Source organism: Bubalus bubalis, chromosome 22 (assembly GCF_019923935.1).
Source record: "Bubalus bubalis isolate 160015118507 breed Murrah chromosome 22, NDDB_SH_1, whole genome shotgun sequence".
NCBI classification, from domain to species: domain Eukaryota; kingdom Metazoa; phylum Chordata; class Mammalia; order Artiodactyla; family Bovidae; genus Bubalus; species Bubalus bubalis.
Window position 1 is genome coordinate 29,524,940 of NC_059178.1, and position 22,281 is coordinate 29,547,220.

A 22,281-nucleotide genomic window follows, 5' to 3' on the forward strand; every position below is an offset into this window, starting at 1 on the left:
GGGGAAACAGTGGCTGACTTTATTTTGGGGGGCTCTAAAATCACTGCAGATGGTGATTGCAGCCATGAAATTAAAGGACAATTACTCCTTGGAAGGAAAATTATGACCAACCTAGACAGCATATTAAAAAGAAGAGACATTGTCCACAAAGATGTGTCTAGTCAAGGCTCTGGTTTTTCCAGTAGTCATGTATGGATGTGAGAGTTGGACTATAAAGAAAGCTGAGCGCTGAAGAATTGATGCTTTTGAACTATGGTGTTGGGAGAAGACTCTTGAGAGTCCCTTGGACTGCAAGGAGATCCAACCAGTCCATCCTAAAGCAGATCAGTCCTGGGTGTTCATTGGAAGGACTGATGTTGAAGCTGAAACTCCAATACTTTGGTCACCTGATGCAGAGAGCTGACTCATTGGAAAAGACCCTGATGCTGGGAAAGATTGAGGGCAGGAGGAGAAGGGGATGACAGAGGATAAGATGGTTGGATGGCATCACCGACTCAATGGACATGGGTTTGGGTAGACTCTGGGAGTTGGTGATGGACAGGGAGGCCTGGTGTGGTGCGGTTCATGGGGTCGCAAAGAATCAGACATGACTGAGCGACTGAACTGAAGTAGGGCTTAGGAAGACGTTTTTAACAGACTCCTAGGATATGTCTAATGCAGACAGAATACACTAGAGAGAGATGGCCCTAGGTTATCATCTTTTGGTAAGTAGTAAATCAGAGAGTCAACTATATGGCAGAGTTATACATATTATGGGGCTGCTGGAAAAATGCTTCTAACCCTTTGGTTTTCTAAAGTAGGAGATTGCTGAGCTGAGTTTTAGAGGAGGAGAAAGATGCAGTCATGTGAAAATGACAGCTGGAAAGATGTCTCAGGCCTTGGGCCTGATGAGCAAAGGCACAGAGTGACAAACGGCATGTGTCTTCAGGTCCAGTCTTTCGAGGGTCAGTGGAAACCAGATGGTAAGATGAGATAGTTACACAGGTCACAGCAAGAACCATGGACTTCTATAGAGTAAGGATTTGAAGCAGGGAGGGACGGGGAGCAATGAAGAACAAAGTAGGTTTGTATTTTAGTTAGATCCCCAGTGACTGAAAGAGATGAACACAAGGACAAGAAGATTGTAAAGCCACATCAGATCACTAGGAGTTCTAGAAATCAAGCAGCACATAGAGGTTTTAAAATTTGTTAGGTGCTTTTGCTGTAACAGTTTGCTTTTCAGAGGAACTTGGACAGAACTTCCACACTGCAGAAATGTGGAAAAGTATATAGGCTTGCCTTCTGTGTTGCAGATTTAACACAGTACATAACACCTAATCCGTGTTCAAGGTGACCGACCAAGTTTGGTTAGGTGACATAAGCATATGTCCCTCATTCCAAAAGTCACCATAAATGAGATATCTAATGTTTGTACTTGGGGTTCTTAGCTCAGAGTCATTACACCTTTGATAATTAAATATATTATAAACTAAACAAGTGGAAAGGAATCGTCCACTTTCATTTCACTTTTACTTACACTACAAAGTCGGGGGGAGGGGGGCGAGGAGACAGCGATGAGAACCAAAAAGTGTACCACCTGCAGATTTATCATCACACTCAAGTCACACTAAAAGAGCATTTCTTCTTTTAAAACGTAATATTCATAAGAAGAAGGGGCTTGTCTGCCACATAATAGGCACTCAGTAATAGGTAATGGACAAATTAATATTCTCATAAAGTGGTGTGTGCAGCATAGATGTAGGCCAGGGTTTTAACATCGCTTGTTACTGGAACGTGCTCTGGTAGTCTTCATTTTTTTCTCAAGTTAAAAAGTTTTGTCAGATATATGCCCTGATGATGTTATTTAATCGTTGATTTACAGTGATTCTTGTTGCTTTTTAAACGTGTGGAAATGGATTACAACGAAGGCTGCTCGGAATTTGACCATCATGACTCCGATGGTATAAATGCCCAGCACAAACATTAGAGCCCGAACGGGGTAAAAAAGCAGAGAGGGTATTTGAAGGAGTCAGTTTCACTTGAGTAAAAGGGAGCTAAAGTTACACACAGTCCTTATGGACTTGCAACCTGCAGCCGATGGTATGGTTTGCGAAGGATATACCATGCCTGAAGTATTGCAAGATCCGGAATTACGAGAAACAGGAAGATTCAGGATCAATGCCAGATTCTCTTTCAGCAGGCATGTGTCTTGAGAGGAGTGCTGTGCTGCATCCTATTATTGTACCAGTGTGTGTTGTGTACATCGGCAGGATTTTTTTTCAAAAAGGTGAGTAGAGAGCAACAGAAAAAGGGGGACGAGGGGAGAGTAGTGTGATGCAGTGACAGCCACACAAAACTGCCGTAAATCTGTTTTCTTCGAAGATAGACCCAAAATGGAGAGCCTGTTACGGCGTGGAGACTCCCGTTTCCTATGCTCCTGTGTATTCCGCTTGAAAAGGCAAAAACACTCCTCCCTGCTCCGAGGAGTTCCGACCTTTGTCTCTCTCGGCTTCCCATTGGCTGTGGCCGCTAAACTCCCGCCTCCTCCCGCGCCCTTTCAGAGCTTCAGGGAGGGCGGGGGCTTTGTGACGTAGGCGTGACGTCCCCCAGGGGTATAAAAGACCCTGCAGGGAGCGCCGTCTCCTCCAGGAGCCGCCGGCAAGGGGGCAAGGAGGAAGCTCTGTAGCGCGTAGCCGGAAAGGAGTAGGTGGGGCGAGTCTGGAGGAAAGCCCCCCCGCCCCCCCGCCTTGCGGCTTGGCGGCAGTTAGGCCCTCGAGACCTCTAGAGCGCGGTGTGGTTGCTGGAAGGTTCCTCTAGCGTCAGGAGAGTGGGAGGCTTGCGGGGAGGGGCGGGCCCACATCCGCCAGTGAGGCGGTCAGCGCCCCTGGGGCGGACTTCGGGGTCCGGGGTCCGGGTCGGCAGGTCCGCCACCGCCAAAGTAGTCGATGTGGAATCGGGACGCCTGCTCTCCCAGGTCTCTCTGCCCTTTCCACCAAACCAACCAAACGGCAAAAACGAGCACCCAGCACAGTCTTTAGGGAGTGAGTGGTGGATACCCTTGACGAACTGTGGCTCCGAAGCCCCCTACTCTCGCATCTTCAGCCAAAGGCGCGCCGTTCCTATTCAGGCATTACTCCTCTGTGGGGGTAGGGGTTGTAAAATTTGTTGGTTTTAGACAAATATTTGTCAAATAGAAGTTTGGGGAGAACTAATAAGCTGTCATTTTACACAACCCTCAACGGCCCTATGTGTGACTTTACCCGGTGATGTAGGTACGATCCGTGTCACGGTCATTTCTCATCTTCAGGACGATTCTTTGTAAGGCACTGCATCGCAGGATGCACAATCCTTGGTCCTGGGGCTCTAAATACCCCGCATATTCGCGTGTGGTGGGGTGGGGGTGCTCTCCTCACAGTTGGTAGCACCAAGTGCTGACTACAGTTAGCTGTCGGGGTTCCTGGTAAGCCACTTTGAAACTCACAGTGGGGTGCACAGGATATACTTTAAAAAATACATACATATGAAATGTACATGTGTCATCCACTTAATTACTATGTCCCTTAACATTCAGCATGTGGGCCTGCCAGAGGTGCACTACTAGTTATTTTAAAGATGGTTTAATTCAGTGAAGCTCCTGTTGGATGAAACTCTTAATAGTAAGTTTTCATTAGGGGCTTGAATACAGTATTCTTATGTTTTCAAAGCGTTTGCTTTGGCCAAAACATTTTTTTTTCTTGACCTTTGGTGCTGTGCCACATTCAGTTCCGTTCAGTCGCTCAGTCGTGTCCGACTCTGACCCCGTGAATCGCAGCACGCCAGGCCTCCCTGTCCATCACCAACTCCCGGAGTTCACTCAAACTCACGTTCATCGAGTCGGTGATGCCATCCAGCCATCTCATCCTCTGTCGTCCCCTTCTCCTCCTGCCCCCAATCCCTCCCAGCATCAGAGTCTTTTCCAATGAGTCAACTCTTCACATGAGGTGGCCAAAGTACTGGAGCTTCAGCTTCAGCATCATTCCTTCCAAAGAACACCCAGGGCTGATCTCCTCTGTGGATCTCCTTGCAGTCCAAGGGACTCTCAAGGGTCTTCTTGAACACCACAGTTCAAAAGCATCAATTCTTTGGCACATTAGTTGCTTTTTATTAGAGGCTGGCCCCTTGTATAAAGGCTATAACTGAACTGTGTCACTTACTCTATGAAACTCATTATTCTATTTACTATAGAGATATTGTTGAGGACCTGGTACATGATTACACTGTTCTCTTTATGAGGACCCATAGGAGAAATTTCTCCTGGGACTCATTGCCCAGAATAGCTGTGATTCTCCCAAGCATCTGATTTGTTTTTTAATCTCAGGAAACCTGATCATTTAACTCTTTATGATGTGATGGCTTCTAGGTAATTCAGAAGGCTGATCTGACAATCCAGCTCTAGTGTAGGACCTAAGGTTTGTATTGGGATACTAACTTTACCTGTGGCTTAATCCTATTTTTCCTACCATAATTTTCCTCTTAACTACTGAACTGAGTTCCTTAAATATTTTATTGTTCTTTGAGTATTCATAAGCCTTCTTAAAAGTTTTTAGAATGAAGCAAAACACACACACACACACACACACACACACTGACACAGTTCAGGGTAGCAACCTCTGCAGCTTAGAGTTACACAGTAAAGGCTATGCAAGGCCCTTGGTACCACTTAAAAATCCAGAAAGCCAAGAGAAGGGAGAGAGGAAAACTAGGGTAGAGGTTAAGGGAAGATAGGAGAAAAGAGGAATGGATGGTGGTGGGTGGTATAATACCACAAGTAACTACTCTAATTTTAAAAACAAAGCTAAAATATATACACTTAAGGATGATCAGCGTGTATGGGGATATACTTAGGAAAGTGAGGGGAAAATATTGTAGAAATTTACTTTGTAATAACTCTATTTGATGAATGTACAGAAAAGCCAGTTCCCATGTGGTTTGGAAGGATGTTTCTTAGGCATAGATAAATGAGCTTAATTTATCTTTCTTGAAATTCTACTGCACAAAATACTTACTGAATTTTGTAAAAATAGGTTTTTGTCTGGTTTTTGTTCTTTGTTTTTAGTATCATCCTGGAGTTGCTGGCAGGGCTTTTCCCATGGATTTCTTTAACAGTACTCGATTGCTCATCTGCACATGATATGTTGTTGGTAGTATGGTTCTTTTTTTATTTTTCAAACTACCATTAAACAGTCAGTTTTTCTTGAAAAATACCTAGAGATCTGCACTAAAACTAATAATTTTAATAGATTTATTCTTAGAAACTACAGTTAACTCACAACATTTTCAATAGTAAACTTCCATACTATTTATAAGACTGTTTTTCTTCATTGTAGTTGAGATTACCGACATCCCGCCAGCATGATTTCTTCAAAGCCCAGACTTGTCGTACCTTATGGCCTCAAGACTCTGCTTGAGGGAGTTAGCAGAGCCATACTCAAAACCAGTCCACCAAACATCACCCAGTTCGCAGCAGTTTATTTCAGAGAACTTATTCTCTTTAGAGAAGGTTTGTTACTGCTTTAGATTATGCATTTGTTGCTTTGAACAAGAAAGTATTTTAAATTGGGAATTTTATGTATCTCATTTCCTGTTCTTATTTCTTCAGGACATCCTTGTCTGGATATAAAAGATCTGGTTAAACAATTTCATCAGATTAAAGGTAAGTACCATAAGTATTAATAGTTTCATAAAAACCTAGTCATGAATTACTGTATCATGCCTAACATATGCTCAAACTTAAGAATGATACAAATACTGTCTGTTTAAATAATTACACTGATGTTTAATCACACTGATGCTTTATTTTTATTACTGAATCAGTTTTTTTTTTTTAAGAAATCTGACACTTTGCAGGAAACCCTCAACTTTTGTTGGTACCATGAGATCTAGAAGGAAGGGTGTATAAACCCTTTCCAATATGCCATCTTTGAACTGAATTTTGTAGTGGTAAAGACTCAAATTATAATGAGACACATTACTTAGGAATGTTGTGTACTCTCTTCTTGGAAGATTATTTTAATAGAAAAGGTTAGTCACACTTGTTTTTTTTCCCTCCCCATGATGCTTTAAACTGCAGTCCAGCTTGGAGGACAGGGCAGCAATTAGGTGTCATTAAACATACTTTTCATAGACAATTCAGATAAATTTTCCATATTACGTGGTCTCTGGCCTGTCTTTGCGATGTGAGGCTGTATGTATCTGCTTAGAGGAAAAAGTTGTTTTATGTATATGTGTGTAAATGTCTAATGTGAACATAACAATGGAACTGAGGATGGATGAACAGTGAGGAAGTCAGAAGGGGAAAAATGTAAAAGGCAAAGTTTACATGATGAACATTTGGAAAGATCAATGAGCAAAAGAGTCTATATTAGTTAAATCCCAAGAACAGGCACATGTCTAAAAGAACTGTAAGAAAAAGCTTTTGGAAGAATTCTGTGGAGAAAATGGTGACTTACAGTGAATGTGAGAAATAACTAAATAATGCTCCATTGGCTGACCAACATTTTGGAATGACCATAGAGAAAAAAGGTAGGAACAGTGAGTTACACCCATGTTTATTCTCTGCTACTGATATTAATAGATAACTTAGCCAAGATAGGGAGAAATTAGGGATAAAACCTAGGAGAATGTAAAAATCCTGAGGGCTTGGACCTACAGTGAAAGAGACACCCAAAACAGAAAACAAGATTAGGAATCTCAAAATAGGAACATTTTTATGTATTTCATTTCCTGTCTAGTCTGGCTGCTTCCCTGCAGGGTCCTGATGGCATTCTCAGCTTACCATGGGAAATAGGTCTGGGATTTGCTTATAACCTTGGGGCTTCCAGGTGGCACCAGTGGTCAAGAACCTGCCTGCCAGTGCAGGAGATGTAAGAGACACAGGTTTGATCCCCGGGTTAGGAAGACCTTCTGGAGGAGGGACAGCAGGCAAAGTTATTATGGCCTTTCTACTAGTTTATACCAAGAGCTGTTTGAGAGGACTGGCTGTGCAGGCTGGCTATGTTTGAGAATGGTGATAAAGTCAGTGAATCTTCATGGTGGCAGGTAACTAAGTGGTAGCCTTTGAAACTAACTTGTTTACTGAAGAGTTTATCCACCATTCAATTTAGGATATGGACTAAAGGGATGGATTTTGGTCCAGCAGGGATTAACATCTTTGAATCTCAGGTTCAAAATAAACAGACTGAACTAATGGAGCAGCTGTACTTCTGATGGAGGTTAAGGGGTAAGAGACACTGCTCTTTGTCTTCTAGAAACTATAGATATCAAGTAAATTGACAGAGCATGTACAGATAATCCTGGAAGCAAGCTCACAGTTTGGCTGTAGAGACAGATTGCTCTTTAGACAGCAGAGTAGAAACAAACGTTGCTTATTCTAGTTTACCAGAGAGTGGGGGGAAGGTAACACGAAGGTATGACCAGAAAATATAATGAGTTCAATGTTACAGTCCAGTATCGATGTCTGCCTTTTATTGTCATCCCAAATGGCTTAATGGACTTCTTCATTATTATATATAGAATGGATAAATAACAAGGCCCTACTGTATAGCACAGAGAAGTATATTCAGTATTCTGTGATAAGCCACAATGGAAAATATAAAAAATATATAAAAATATAAAAATGTAACTCAGTCACTTTGCTGTACAGCAGAAATTAACACCACATTGTAAATCAACTCTACCTCTATTTAAAAAAAGACAACACCAGTTATTAAGACTTAATGATGTGGGGAAGAGCTAAATTGCCATCCCTAATGCACTGGTGTCCACTCATCTCCCAGATACCAGATGTATCCCCCAAAGTCATTTCCAAACTGGATAGTTTGCTGCCTAGCAGCATTACTACCAAGCTACCCATACACATGGGAAGTATGGCGATAAGTATGTCCTGCACAGACCATTTGATTCCAACACTTCAATCTGGGATTTTTCCTAGAAGGACCCCACCGTTGGTAGGCCTTGTCACAGGACCAGTACTGTTTACCTATCGCCCCACCGCCTTCAGAATTTCACGAAGAGTCAGGTGATAGAGAGAAAAGAACCAGATATGGGAGCAAACGTTTCTCACTTCTGTCATTTCTCATCTTTTCTCCCATTTTCCAGAGCTTACCTCTATCCAGCCTCCACTCTGGCAAATATTTCACCCACGTGTGCTCATTCCCAAAGCTGCTCATGTAAAACCCTCTTTTGGATTCTCTTGACTTCTCTGCCGTTTGATTAAATAGGTCTCACTATGTATGAATCAGTGAAAGCGTTTCTGTTTGTCAGTCTTCTCAGGAGAATTTCTTCACTTATCTGCATGAGTCATTGAGGGGACTTTAGAAACTCAGGCACTATTTTAAGGCAAAACAGTTGTGTCAAGTTCTACCACTTAGTATATCTAGGAAAAGAAAGGAGAATAGAATTTATTGACTACCTGTTTTGTCCTAGGCAAAAAAGTATGTTTTGTCAATTAAGACAACTGTATAAAATAGGTGACATCTTACAGTTTTACTTAAGAGAAATCTGATGCTTGGGAGTGAGTTGGTAACTTGTAAGTTTCTAAAATACTATTTGGTAGAGTTGGGATCTAAACTTAGATCTTCTTAGTAGCATGAAGATTTTCCTAGTAGTATGACTCTCTTTCCACAATAGCCAGAGTAACATACCAGTAACATTCCTCTAGAAAAAAACTTTAATTTTTGAACTTGGAGCAAAATCTCAGTTCTCTTTTCCCACATTATCTCCCACTTTTCACTTCTTCCTCCTGTTAGCTTCTTTTATGGAGCCTACAGCCCAGATTGTACTAATTCTGACCTTGCCACCACTCCATGAAGAGGGCTGTGGTCTCTCCATCAGAGTGGCACCTTCCATCCTCCTAAGCCTAATTGAGTCTAGTTTCCGATGTTATTCCTGTCTTGACTTCCAACAGAGGCAGGAAATAGCCACTACTTTGGAAGAATCAAGAAGGCCTAGGCCACCAAGGTCCCCAGCCGAGTTAGCCTGTTAACTAACTATTCTAACTGATTCTGGTCGGACGTTCTTGGTGTGGCCATAGAGTAGTAATTAGAGTCATGAACTGCTGCTGATCACTGAGCCCAATTTCAGTTTTTATGTAGCATCACAGTAGTTATGTGTACCATTAAATATTGTCTTATGTAGTCATATTAGATATAATAATGTCTCCAGCTTCTTAAGCCCAATTCTATCTTTATGCCTTATAGAATTCATTACACATACTTGTAGCTTATCCACCTTTATTAAACAAAAAAGGAATCTCTATTTCAGGACTATCCATACCAAATTTTATGAGGCTCAGGTGTTCACTCTACATTTCTGGGCAATATTTTCAAGTAAAGCTATACTGATTTCCTAAACAGGGGTGAGTAATGTGTCAGAAGGAGTCTTTCATTTCTTGAAATTATGTGTTTGCCTAGGCAGGGTGGTAATTTGTACCAAGATAAGAATTTCATTAAGTTAAAAAACTGGAATGATTATCTGGCGATGTTGTTGGGAGTGGGGCTTAGGTCCTTCATGCTTTAATGCTGTGGTAAGATTAAGTATTTTGGTAGTAGTCTATACTAAAGAACGGAGAAGGCAATGGCACCCTACTCTAGTACTCTTGCCTGGAAAATCCCATGGACAGAGGAGCCTGGTAGGCTTCAGTCCATGGGGTCACTACGAGTCAGACATGACTGAGCGACTTCACTTTCACTTTTCACTTTCATGCATTGGAGAAGGAAATGGCAACCCACTCCACTGTTCTTGCCTGGAGAATCCCAGGGACGGGGGAGCCTGGTGGGCTGCTGTCTATGGGGCCGCACAGAGTCAGACACGACTGAAGCGACTTAACAGCAGCTGTACTAAAGATGGCAAATAAATCACTAGGAAAAAGGGTATAGTTGAGAATTGGGGTCAGATTGTTACAGGGTCAGGATTAAGAGAGGAGAATACTGGGCTGAGAAGCAGATAAGGAAAACCATGCAAGCCAGGACAGCAAACCAGATGAGGTCAGGAACACAAGGAGAGGTCAGTATAAGAAGCAAGACCATCCTGGGCCTCATAAGCTAAGCATCTGACTCTGCTGGCCACTTTGATAGCTCCCTGTCAATCCCAACTCTTCAGTGTTGTAGGTATATTTCTAAAAGATAATAATTAGTATACCCCGTGTTTAGATTACCTCTCTTTTTTCCTATTTGCTCTGTTGATCTCTACCCATTGAAGCATTAATTTGCTTTAGGGAAAAGGCAAATAGAGTCTGCAGCAAAGAATCCATTACTCAGTTCATAATTAAAAGGCTAACACTTTGGAGTTGTATAGGAGCCTGTTTTTGTTGAGAGATTTTCTTGGAATTTTCAAAGGTGTTTTAAGACCTAATGTTACCAGAATCAAGTTTTTACTTTAGATAAACCATAGAGGAGGCAGGAGAAAAGACAGGCTCAAAGGCCATTTCCTGCTGCATAGGGGAGGGAAATATAAAGTCCTTGACAGTGGGATTGTGGTGCCTGAGAAGTGCTAGCTGAGGCTGAAACTGGCGATAAGGTAGGTAGGTAGAATTTCTGATCAGAATTCCCTGAGACCCAAGCAGGTGGCTTTTTCTCTGCATTCTTGTGCTGCCTAGAGAATGCATGCTCCTCGGCAGCTCACTGGGTAGCTCACTGGTAGCATGGCGCTGCATTTAGCACGTCACATGCTACATTCAAATCCTACACTATAACTGTCGTGACCAGACCTTCAGTAAATATTGGCTGAATAAACTAACTGCATTTGATGCACTGGATTGAAATACTGGAGAGTCTTTCTCAGGTAGGCCTGGGAGAATATTTGTTTCCTATGGTCTGTCTGGCTTTTTGTGCGTCCAAATGTGTTTAGATGTCTCAGAGTCCTGACTAGCAAGTAATCCAGATGGGAAAAGTGAAGTGACTCAACCCTGCAGAGAGCTAAGTGCAAAATGTCCAAGCTGGGACTAAAATACTGTCAACTGGTCCTTAATTGCTACAGACAACCAAATTATGAAAAATATCTTAGTCCTTCAGTGAAATAAGCACACAGGCCACACTTTCCACAAAGTAGAAGCATGAGTAGTAAATACAGTGGAGTCAGAGAGCAGCACCCAGGTAGTATCCGTTATGCTTCTACCTAGGTAACTAAGGGGCAGCAGAAAAGCACAATGTGTGGGTCAGAGCCAGAGCTCAACCACAAGAGTTCACAAAACTTGAGCCCCATATTCACCATGGTAGCATTTTTCAAATTCATGTGCAGGAAAAGAGACTAAGCAGAGACTGGAAGTCACTCCAGGAAGAGAAAACAGCAGCAGAGTTTGGGGCTCCTGACGGGGCTGGGATCTAGATGACAGCACCAGAGAGGAGGCATTTGTGGAGAAGTGTTTCCCAAAAGTCTGCAAAGATACTTTCTTTGGTTATTTTGCCAACTCCTAAGGTGCTCATGTGTGGACTCTAAGGTTTGAGAAGGCTTAGCAGAGAAGAGCTGCTGGAAGACTGAAAGCTAAGTAGGATTTTCACAAGTGGTACAGTGTTGAGGGGAAGCTTTGGAGTTTGGACTCAGCCAAAATGAGGAGACTTCTGGAAACTGGCAATTCATCACAGCCTGGGAGTAAGGACAATGTGCTAGGAGTAAGAACAAAGTGTAATATACCTACTTTGACAAAATATAAAAGCCGGATCATATTTGCCATTATTAGAACAAGATAATTAAAAGATAGAAAGCATGGATGAAAAGCTGGAGAACTTCAACAGAGTAAGGCTCTAAAATCAACAACAGTTATTCTTATTAAACAGCTTTACTAGCAGAAGACAAAATTGGAAACTAAAAAACAGGGTAGTAGAAAATACCCAAATTGAAGCAAGAAGAAAAACAAGAGGACAGAGTGTAAGACATGTGTGGGACATGATCAAAAGGAGGGAAAAATGTGTAATTACAGTCAAAGGAGGAGAAAAGAGAGTAGATGAAAAAGTGGGCGAGAATTATCTAAGGCTGACTGATAGACATCAACTCACAGATTCAAAAAGTTTGAACACACAGCAGCATAAGTACAAAGAAAACCACACCTCAGTACATCATGGTCAAATTGCTGAAAGAGACAAAATCATGAGAACAGGAAGGGTAAAAAGGCATATTACTTTCAGGAGAATAATCGGACAAATAGCTGATTTCTTAACAGAAACTACAGAAGCCAAAAGACAATGAAATGACATCTCTAAAGTGCTGAAAGCAAAAAGCTGCCAACATAGAATGAATATATATATGCAGTGAATACATCCTTTAAAAATGAAAGAATACATTCTCAGGCAGACAAAAGCTAAGGTTACAAGTCAGCAATCTTTGGAACTGTTAAACAGACCTTTAAAACATTAGAATGTTTTACCTTTTGTAGTAATAGATAAACAGAAACTCAATATAAATTTAAGTTATATATGTATGATAACTCATATGTATATATTTGTTAACATTCTCTTATGTATTCTAAACTAAACCTAGTGGTTAATCTAGTGCTTTACATTTCAAAACCATTATTATAGCTTAAGGCATTTGATCTCAGTGTGATGAAATATGACGTGTGTGTGTGTATATATATATAGACATATAGTATAATGGGGAAAAACATCCTGCATCTTATCACCAGATTAAGAAATAGCCAACTAATTTTAATCAAAGTGGATTTAAAGACAGGTTTATAATTTTTAATTTGATATTACATTTCAAAACTTTTTAAATAGGTGTTGATTTATTCTTTCCCCATTTATACATGATTCATCATTTATAGAGTAACTTTTAGGTGAATGATTCTATTTAATCTCTACAAAGACTCAGATCTTACAGACTAGGAGGCTGAAGCTCAGAACCATTGGCTTGGCCATTAAATCTATTCAGTTAGGACTGAGATCCAGACTTTCTCAATACCTTTTTACTATGAAAAGTTGTAGGGAAGGTAGCAATGTCATAAATTCTCTGATGAGTTGTCATGATTCATAATTATATAATGCCTTACCTTTCCTACTCCAATATTCTTGCCTGGAGAACTCCATGGACAGAGGAGCCCAGTGGGCTACAGTCCATAAGGTCACAAAGAGTCAGACACGACTGTGAGCTGCTAACACTTACCTTTCCGGAATGGTGATTAATAGGGGGCTTCCAAAGGCAAAAGTAAGAAGCGTAAGGATTAGTCTTAGATTTTTCAGGAATGATAAGCCTGTTTTAAAAGGGCACATGGCCTTCCCACAGTTGGTGAATTCCTGTAAGTGACATCTCAGATGGGTCCCATATATGAACTTCAGTGATCCAAACCCAAAGCTGGTTGTGTTCTTGAGAATGCTCATGGTAAATAAACAACTGCCAGCTTTGGGATTGAAAGTCCCCATGAGGGAAAAGAGTGTTGCTGGCGTAGAGTGGGTAGGTGAGTCTAGAGAGGAGCGGGCTTGGGTTTCATGGTGGCAGTGGGCATCCTGACCTTGCCGTTGCCCTAAGGGTGGACTTGGGTGTCTGGCTGGAGGAGTCTGGGATTCCAGACACAGGAAGTTCACACTCATAGGCCCTTTGTGAAAGATGGAAGCAAGGTAGAAGTCCTATGTAAACACCAAATAGAGGGCTCCTTCCTACCACTGGCTGAAGACTGACCACAGATAGAAAGCAGAGATCAGCTGCCATGGATGACCCACAGGAACAGTGAGAAAGGACCACCAGGCGAGTCCCTGCCTGGCATCATCGATGAGAAACCGCAGGCCGCCCCCAGGGGGAAGAGCAAGAGTGTGGCAGAAGGGGCTGAGGGAGAACACTCTCAGGGCCAGGACTTAAACCCCAAGCACCGATTTCTTTACCATGAAGACTCGTTTCCAAAGTTTTGACTTGAAGCAAATATATTCTCCTGAGGCAAATTTAACTTTTCTTGCTGATTTCATGACATTAGGGAAATGCTTCCCCAAAGAGGTAATCCTGAGTAAAGTAGGCAGATGTGAAAACGTTTGAGTCCTGACTCAGGTGGTTAGACAAACGTGAGTGACAAGCACAATGTTGAGTCCAGAAAATGACTTCACAGCAGTTTTCCAGCTCTGGGAGTTTCTGTATGTCATCAGTTGACTTGAGCTTGTGAGCCATGGTTATTTTCTTCCCCTCCAAGGACTTGCTGAGGCCCTCTTCCAGAGCTCTTTCTGCTGCTCTTGTCTGGGTCAGTGCTTCGGCCGCATCAGCCCACCTCCCCAGCAGGTGTTAGCATGTTTAGATAAGAATACATGACATTTCCTAATGTAAAAATATGCTATGGTAGCCCAGTTTTACAGTTTAGTAAATTGAACTTTATATACCAGTTTTCTTAGAGAATGCCTTTTAATATGACAGCATGTGTTTCATTTAAGTTATGAAGTGTTTTTTCCTTTCCCCAGTTTTCTGTGGAAGTTTGGATCAGGAGATTTTTTCAGGGGTGTTTTCAGCTGATTTTTAGGCAGAGTTATGATCCAGCTGAAGGTGGTATCTGATTATTAGCTTTTGTCACTGTGCTACTTTAAGTAGTCCTTTATTTCTAAGGTAACGAACTGAGGTCTCTCTTCAGTAGAGAAGGACAGGGGAGTTTCACTGCCCACACTTAAGTTACAGATGTTGGAGAGTGAAACAGAACTTTCAAGGTTGTGTACATGACGACTTTGGTGTGCTCAACCTATGCTTCCTTTAAAATTCCTTTTTTGAGGACTATGTACTTACTAACTCATTTGACCTTCATTTTTAGTGGAGAAATGGTTGGAAGGAACGGCCCAAGAGAAGAAAGCAGAATGTGTGAGAGAGCCAGAAAGAACATCTACCGTTTCCCTAGAGCCTAAACGGATGGAGAAATCGACGGACACAGAGGAGGATAACATAGCAGCGCCGCTGTTCAGCAGCAAAACCACGCAGTTCCCATCAGTCCAGGCCGACCTGTCCCCAGAGCCTGAGGATGCAAGCGAAGCACTCCGGGGCCCATCCAACCCGACCAGCCCTAAGAACGCCACCCCACCGCCATCACCGTTGCCAGCAGCCGTCACTTCCGAGTTTGCCTATGTCCCTGCGGACCCTGCCCAGTTTGCTGCTCAGATGTTAGGTAATGTTCCATCTGTTCATTCTGATCAATCTGAAATTTTAATGGTGGATGTGGCAACAAGTATGCCTGGTATTTCCGAGGAGATGCTGAGCTCGAAGGCTGCTGAAGAGAATGCGGTGGCCCCTCCTAGTGTGTGTTCTGGCAAGCTGGTAGCAGAGCAGGTTGTGAGCGAAAAATCTGTCCATGTGCGTGTGGGCAGTAAGGCTGAATCACCAACGGCTTCCTCATTCCCCTTGCAGGCTGAACAAGAACCTCCTGCTTGTGACCATGCTCCTGAGGTCCCTTTGCAGGCTGACATTGAGGTGACATCCACCATGCACATAGCCTCTATCTATAATGATGAGCCTGTAATCGAAGGAGTTACTTATGTTGAGCAGTTACCAGAACAAATAGTTATCCCCTTCTCTGATCACGTTGCTCGTCTTAAAGGCAAGGAGCAGTCACCACCACACAGTCCCATACTTGTAGTAGGCAAGACAGCCTCACGCGGGTCTGAAAAATCTGTGGGTTCTGCAAAATTTGTGCAGTTGGAGAGTACAAAGTATGACTCCTCAGTCCATGTGGAGGCAGACAGCTCTACCAAAGCAGTGAGCTCTGAGAAATCTATGCACCTTGAAGTGGAGATCTTTGCACTGGCCCCTGGCAGTGCTGGGCAGGAGTCCGGGGAAAACCCTGTGTCCCAGGAGACGGAGGTCAAACCCACGCGCTCAGGGTCCGTAAGATCATCTAGTGGCCCCCAACCTCCTGTTCCAGAAGGTCTTTATGAACCAGAAATGGAACCAGAACGGGACGCAGCACCTTCCAACGAGGTTTGATGGAGCCAGGTAAGAAAATTACTTACAAAACTAAAAGCTACACGTCTGGTGACATCTCTCTCTCGGCTAACCGTCTAGGTGGGCTCCCTGCAGGCTGGTCAGAAGCCTTTCAATAGTCCTGAAAATGCCAAGCCTATTTAAATAAAGGCTTTGTTGTATTTGAGATTTTACTCTCATGAGATGAGTGACTTTAAAGTGACATCACCACCGCTTGGCCTCAAAATTTGGTCATCGAGTGCTCGTCTGTTGTTTGGACATACCGTGTCGCGAAAGGTGTTCGAGCCTGTTGTCAGGCACAAATGTGTTCATGTGATCTGGATACAGCTACTGCAAAACTGTAATCACGGAGTGTTGGTTTGAAATTTCTCACTCGTGAGCGTAAAAGCGAACAACAACAACGCATTTATCTAGGTGGTGGCGTTGAAAACATGGAAGAAATGGTGGTGTGTTTGACTGCTTTCGCGCTGAGGGAGAGCTCTGCAAGCTGGTCTGGGGGGCCGGTTGAGCACTGCCGTCTTGCCTGGGGGCTTCTCGCAGCGGAGGGAGCAGCTTCATAGCTGGATGTAGAGGGGAAAGGTCAAGGTGAAGTTCTGTCCCCCAGGGGAGCAGGGTGGTAGCGGCAGGAAGGATGGACGTGTCAAGGCTGGTTGGCTTCCATCATTACCCCAACAGGAGCCTAAATCAACCTGCTTGCGTGGCTGCTGAACTATCACTACCGCTCTCCTGTGACACAGACGCACCATCTGACCTCCCCTCTCGGTCTACTTAATGGCCTTCAGTCCACCCGCCCTCCTACTTCATCCAGATGAGTGCCGCGACCCTTCTCCCTTGAGGTAGGTGGGACATGCAGGAACCAACAGCCCCCCATTCCTTTTGCAGAAGCTCTCTCAATCATGACTCTTACCAGAGTCAGAATGATAAAGAGGTGTTACCACAGCAGGTGTTTAGAGATGAAATTGTCTGGCAGTGTGACGGGGACTCTGCACAGCTGGAAAGGCAGGGGGCGGCACTGGAGCGTAGCCTGTGGGGGCTGGCACTACACTTGCGGCCTAGGCAGCACTTCACCCCAAGTTACTGTTCTCAAGTGGCTTAATTGCTTCCCGAGCACTAAAGGTATTTCAGACACCTGACGACTTCGCTTATCTTTAATTAGCTTCCAGAGGGGTCAGTTTCAGGAGCCTGAAAATGTGGCTTAATCGTGTGCATAGTGTCATCGTCTTTTCTGAAGAAGAAAAAAAGCTGCACAGGCTATATGTTGCTCTTCCGTCCCATCTCCTGGGACTCAGCTCTCCACAGCAGCACTGGCCTCAAGTAGGCAGCTCTCACCTGGCACGACAGCGTCCTTGGTGGGAGTGGATGGATGACGCTCTCACCTGACGTGACAGCGTCCTTGGTGGAAGTGGATGGATGACACCCCAAGACCTTTATTTTTCCTTTCCTTAAAGAGCCACTGTGCGAACACGCAGCCTTCTACTGCCACCTAGGACCTATAATTTCAAGTCCCGCCTAAGCCCAAGCAGTGCTCTAGACTATGTGATGTTGTGTGTGTGGTGACCAACTCGCGGGCGACAACGGTGCCTGCCAAGGGCCCGAGATAACTGATTATGTGATCAAAAGATGCCACCTCGTGCTGAGTGCTGATTTCTTCTGTAAAGAGAAGAATCACGCTGCAGATGCAGTAACGCTTTTTCCAGTGGCTTCACACGCTCTTCAGTTGATTCTTTTGGTGGAGCTGGAAGTGCTGACTCTTCATTTCCTGAGGACCCTGGAGAAGCCAGGTCTCAAGTTCCTGGAAACAGCAGCTTAGAATGAGACTGCTCCTCAGCCACAACCCTAGTGTCCCCGCCTTTCCAACTGTAGAGAATCTCTCTTCTTTCACATTACCAATTTATTTAGCCCTCTCTATAGCATGCTTTATGGCACATATTACTACAGCTGTTTGTTTATACGTTAAAAAAAAAAAATAAAAATTTAAGACATTTCTGTGCATAGCGCCTGATACAGAGACCAAATCTTTAACGCCTGCAAATTTTTTTTTTTTTTTTGTAGCGATAGCAGCAAGCGAAGCAGGACAACCACCACCATATTCTAACATGTGGACCCTTTATTGTCTAACTGATATGAATCAACAAAGCCGCCCATCACCGCCACCTGCACCTGGGCCTTTCCCCCAGGCGACCCTCTATCTTTCTAATCCTAAGGATCCACAGTTTCTGCAGCATCCACCGAAAGTTACTTCTCCAACTTATGTGATGATGGACGACAGCAAGACGACCAGTGCCCCGCCTTTTATTTTAGTGGGCTCAAATGTTCAGGAAGCACAGGATTGGAAGCCTGTTCCTGGACATGCTGTTGTTTCCCAGTCAGAGGCCGTGAAGAGATATGCTGCAGTGCAAGTGCCCATTGCTATTCCTGCAGATCAGAAATTCCAGAAACACGTCCCCACCCCCCAGAATGCTAGTCCTCCTACAAGTGGACAAGATGTGCCCAGACCAAAAAGCCCAGTTTTTCTTTCTGTTGCTTTCCCGGTAGAAGATGTAGCCAAAAAAGGTTCAGGATCTGGTGATAAACGTTCTCCCTTTGGAAGTTACGGTATTGCTGGAGAAATAACCGTGACTACTGCCCATGTTCGCAGAGCAGAAACTTAAAACTGGCAGGTAAATTCTCCTCCTCGTGTACCTGGGCCTTAACACATTTGTGTGTGTTCTCAGCAATTTGATTTGTTGACCTGTAGACAAAGGTATTTATTTTAAGACAGCTGAATGCATGCCTCCCTGACGCCCAGTTACTACTCGGTGCATGGCAGGCACACAGCACCAGGGACGCTCACCAAGGCTGTGGTGTCAAACATGCACCAGTCAGCCAACTCGTTTACCTTTGAATGCCTAGTCCTTTGTCTAGCCCTACAGAAGATGCCAAAGGGATGGAGTCACAAAAAGACAGTCTTATGTGGGCATTATAATCTAGTTGGCAGGTTTAAAGGGCGGGGAGGAGCAAGTTGAGCAGTTCTAGAGGGAACACACTTAGGAGCGCTCGGTCCATGTGCTAAGCGGGCTCCCTCGTACAGTGAGTATTCAGAGCAGAACAAAGAGGGTGGAGACACATTAGAGTGCTAAAAAAGCAGCGTTAACTGTAAATAGTTTTATCCTCACAAATCAGTACATTTTTCTTCAACCAGTACTTATTACCACATACAGTGTCAGTCTCTCCTCCCCGATGTGAGCACAGAGGTATGGATGCAGGCCCTCGTCTATTAGATGGGGTGTTCAGGTCCCAATGTAAACGGGCATGTGCCTAGGAGAAGCTGGCCATGCAAGGAGCCCCCAGAGTCCAAAGGCAGGAAAGAACAGAAGAGAGACCCTTAAGGTGAAGTCAGGTGGGAAGAGGGGACCTGCCTCCCAAATGAAAAGATGGGATTAAGAGTTCAGTGGGAAACCAGACAGCAGCTGAACCCCAGAAGCTCAATGTCAATTAGAGGCAAGTTCAAGTGGCATAATGACTATTTAAGGAGGCACTGTTTTCCAAATACCTTAGGACATTTACTTACTCACACCCTTTGTAGACTTCCAGTGGAACTGTCCAAATGGCTGTCTTGAGCATGAGATGCCAGGATATTTTAGTGCACATGCACAGGTAACATTAGTTATGAGCTTAGCAGAGCAGGAGCACAGGACTTGCCTGATCATCCACTCGTTTTACATGTTCAGTTGTATGAGTAAACAATTTACTGTTTACATTATTCCTAACAGATGCCGAAAAGGACATTGTTTGAGTCGACGTTCAAGGTGGAGTCTGCCACCAAGCGTACTATATCAATAAACTTCATGCAAGCATAAAACCTTGTCATCTTGCTTATTTTGTAACTTAGGGGGTATAGAAACAACACAACCAGGTCTTAAGTACACTCTGTAAAAAAATATATATATTTCCACTCGAACAGTTTTCTAGCAAGGTTTTCCCGTTAATCATTCCTTTGTGGCACCGTACTCTTACCCAGAAGACACTCAGCGCAAACTCTGGCCCCACAGGGACTTCTTTGTAAGGACACGCTTGACAATTCAGGATCACATGAATTGCAATTATGAGTATATTTGAAAGTTTAAATGAAACCACACTGTTTAGAACATTCTAAAGCCTTTATTAGCATCAGGTAGATTATTTCATTATAACACTTGTTAACTTTGAGACAGCCATTGAAATAACTTACTGGCAGTTACCTAAGGCCCCTAGGAGCAAAATCTCAGTCTGGGGTTGGGTAGATAAATACCATGTGATTAATGTGCCCCAATTAAAGGGGCAAAGCTACTGTACAGTAGGTCTCCGTACATATCTTAAGTACACAGGTGCCTTGCAAACCTGAAATGCACAAGACCTCCTTTTATATAGTTTGATATTTATAATACATGAATACAACTGAGTTTCTCTGGTGGCATTTGCCACTGGAAGTTGAAGCATTTAAAAAGGTTTGTCATTATGTAATGATGGTGCCTAAAACCTCTATTTCTATGGTATTTTTGTGAATTGCTAGGTTTTATACATATTTTCAAACATACAATTCAAACACCTTTTAATTCTAATGACATTAATTATAGAAAATTGTAAAAGTAAATTCAGAGTACTAAAATAAGCAAATGAAATACCTTTTCCAGTTTTGAATTTTCAAATTAGGAACGTCTCTTCCGAACATTCAGACATTTTTTTTTTTCTTTTTAGGGATCGGAGGGGGCAAAATTGAGAGGATTAGTGTAAAGAAAAGCCATCTTTTCAATGTAATCTTTACAAAATGACATACACCTCTATATTTGAGCATATAAACCTTGTATAGGAGAATTTTAAACATTTCAAAGTTAAATCTAAAACATTCAAGCATGACAGCATAAAAATATTCAAAATAACTTGATTTGGGTTACTATATAATTCCATAAAGCTAAAGTTACATTTAGGTATAAACCTTCGGTAAATATGGCAACAGCAACCATCAAAAGCATATTTGCCAGCAGTTTCCCATACCTCTGTATAAAATAGTATTCCAAAGGAGCACGACCGGATAGCAGAATTACCCATTCTTCCTAAGACTTTCATCACTGGTATCACCCTATACCCCACTTCTGTTGGGTGAAGGGCAAGTTATCATGAGAGGGTTTTTTCCGTTTTTTTTAAAAGATGAGTAGAAACCAAGGAAGAAAATTTTAAAACATAGGTTTAAGACTTATCTGCAGATGAGTCACAACGCCCCAACTTGTCTACATTTTAATAAATGTCAGGCAAATTGAAGTAGTTTCTGTCCCAGTAGCTGCCTGAATAAAGCCAGTCCTGGGCTCCGCTGTACGGATTAGGGCCTTGATGGAACCACCTGTTAAGACAAGATTTACAGGGGAAACTGTTTGCAATCACAGGATCCTCACTGCTTCACCAGCTTGCAGACTCCCCTACTGCAGCGATTCACTTCATTCTGTGAGCTACAGGTTTCCGAGACGACTTAAGTGTTTTTAGAGAGCACTTACGTACAACAATGGGCTTCCCGGGTGGCTCAGTGGTAGAGAATCCGCCTGCCAGTGCAGAAGATGGGTTCAATCCCTGAGTCGGGAAGGTCCTCTGGAGGAGGAAATGGCAACCCACTCCAGGACAGAGAAGCCTGGTGGGCTACATACAGTCCATGGGGGTTTCAAAGAGTCAGACATGACTGAGCATGCACCCAGTCGTGCTCAGAGTATGTAAAACAATATTCTGAAATGTGTAATAAGACCACTTGAAAGATAAGGATTTTCCATGGCATTCAGTAATGGTATCTCATTGTCCACCGCTTACCTTCCAGAATAAAGCAGCTTTTAAGCAATGAGGAATAAGGAATCAGGGTGAGGAGACTTTTACAGTCTACCTACAGTAATAGGAAGATGCCTGATTCAGAGTAAATCTCCCCACCCCAAAATATTACTTCCATTTCACAAATGAGGAGCTCAATGTCAGAGAAGTTAAATAACTTGCCCAAGTTAACCATGATATCAAATAAGCCTTTTTAAAGACCATCATTTTCCAAATATCCTATGTTACACATAATCCACTGAAATTAATCTGGCCCACATCTTCCTGGGTCTCTCTCTTCTCCACACTAATGTAGATTTATAGGCTGCATCTAGCTTCTAACATTCTTACCCATCTGATCAAACTCTAGAAAGAGCTGCCCTAATTTTCTTGCCCTTTAAAAAACAATTCACCCATTTCCTAAATATTCCCAGCTTTCTTGAGGTAATGGAAATGCAAAATTACTTCTTCAAAAGGTTCAAATATGAATTTGTATAACATTTTCTAGTAAGATTTAATTTTTCAGAGTAATATTTATAAAAATAGTTTCATGTCTGTCATTCTTTCCAAATAAATTGCCTCAAAAAT

General features: G+C 42.9%; 2 protein-coding genes across 17 annotated transcripts in view; one reads left to right on the plus strand and one right to left on the minus strand.

The window, feature by feature from the left end:
- Positions 1–488: 488 nt before the first annotated feature.
- Positions 489–19,729, plus strand: CABYR (calcium binding tyrosine phosphorylation regulated). Of its 9 annotated transcripts, none has more exons than XR_006547825.1 (6): positions 489–2,953; positions 5,346–5,518; positions 5,618–5,671; positions 14,729–15,900; positions 16,564–16,724; positions 17,941–18,072. XR_006547825.1 is itself a non-coding variant. In XM_044934869.1 (6 exons), exons 2-5 carry the CDS (start codon positions 5,371–5,373, stop codon positions 18,537–18,539), a joined length of 1,149 nt encoding a protein of 382 aa, XP_044790804.1. In that variant the 5' UTR covers positions 490–2,953; positions 5,346–5,370; the 3' UTR covers positions 18,540–18,548; positions 19,641–19,729. The 9 variants fall into 9 exon arrangements, 8 of the variants coding, with proteins under 8 accessions (XP_044790802.1, XP_025129119.1, XP_025129120.1 ...); XM_044934869.1 differs by lacking the exon at positions 16,564–16,724 and adding an exon at positions 19,641–19,729 and having other exon boundaries at positions 490–2,953; positions 14,729–15,076; positions 17,941–18,548; XM_044934867.1 differs by lacking the exon at positions 16,564–16,724 and having other exon boundaries at positions 17,941–18,076.
- Positions 19,730–20,008: 279 nt separating this feature from the next.
- Positions 20,009–22,281, minus strand: part of OSBPL1A (oxysterol binding protein like 1A) — a 228,221-nt gene continuing 225,948 nt past the window's right edge. For all 8 annotated transcript variants that reach the window (XM_025273327.3, XM_044934859.1, XM_025273328.2 and 5 more), the window contains one exon: positions 20,009–21,244. In XM_025273327.3, coding sequence (XP_025129112.2) covers positions 21,142–21,244 — 103 coding nt within the window. In that variant the 3' untranslated portion in view covers positions 20,009–21,141. The remainder of the gene's footprint in view (positions 21,245–22,281) is intronic.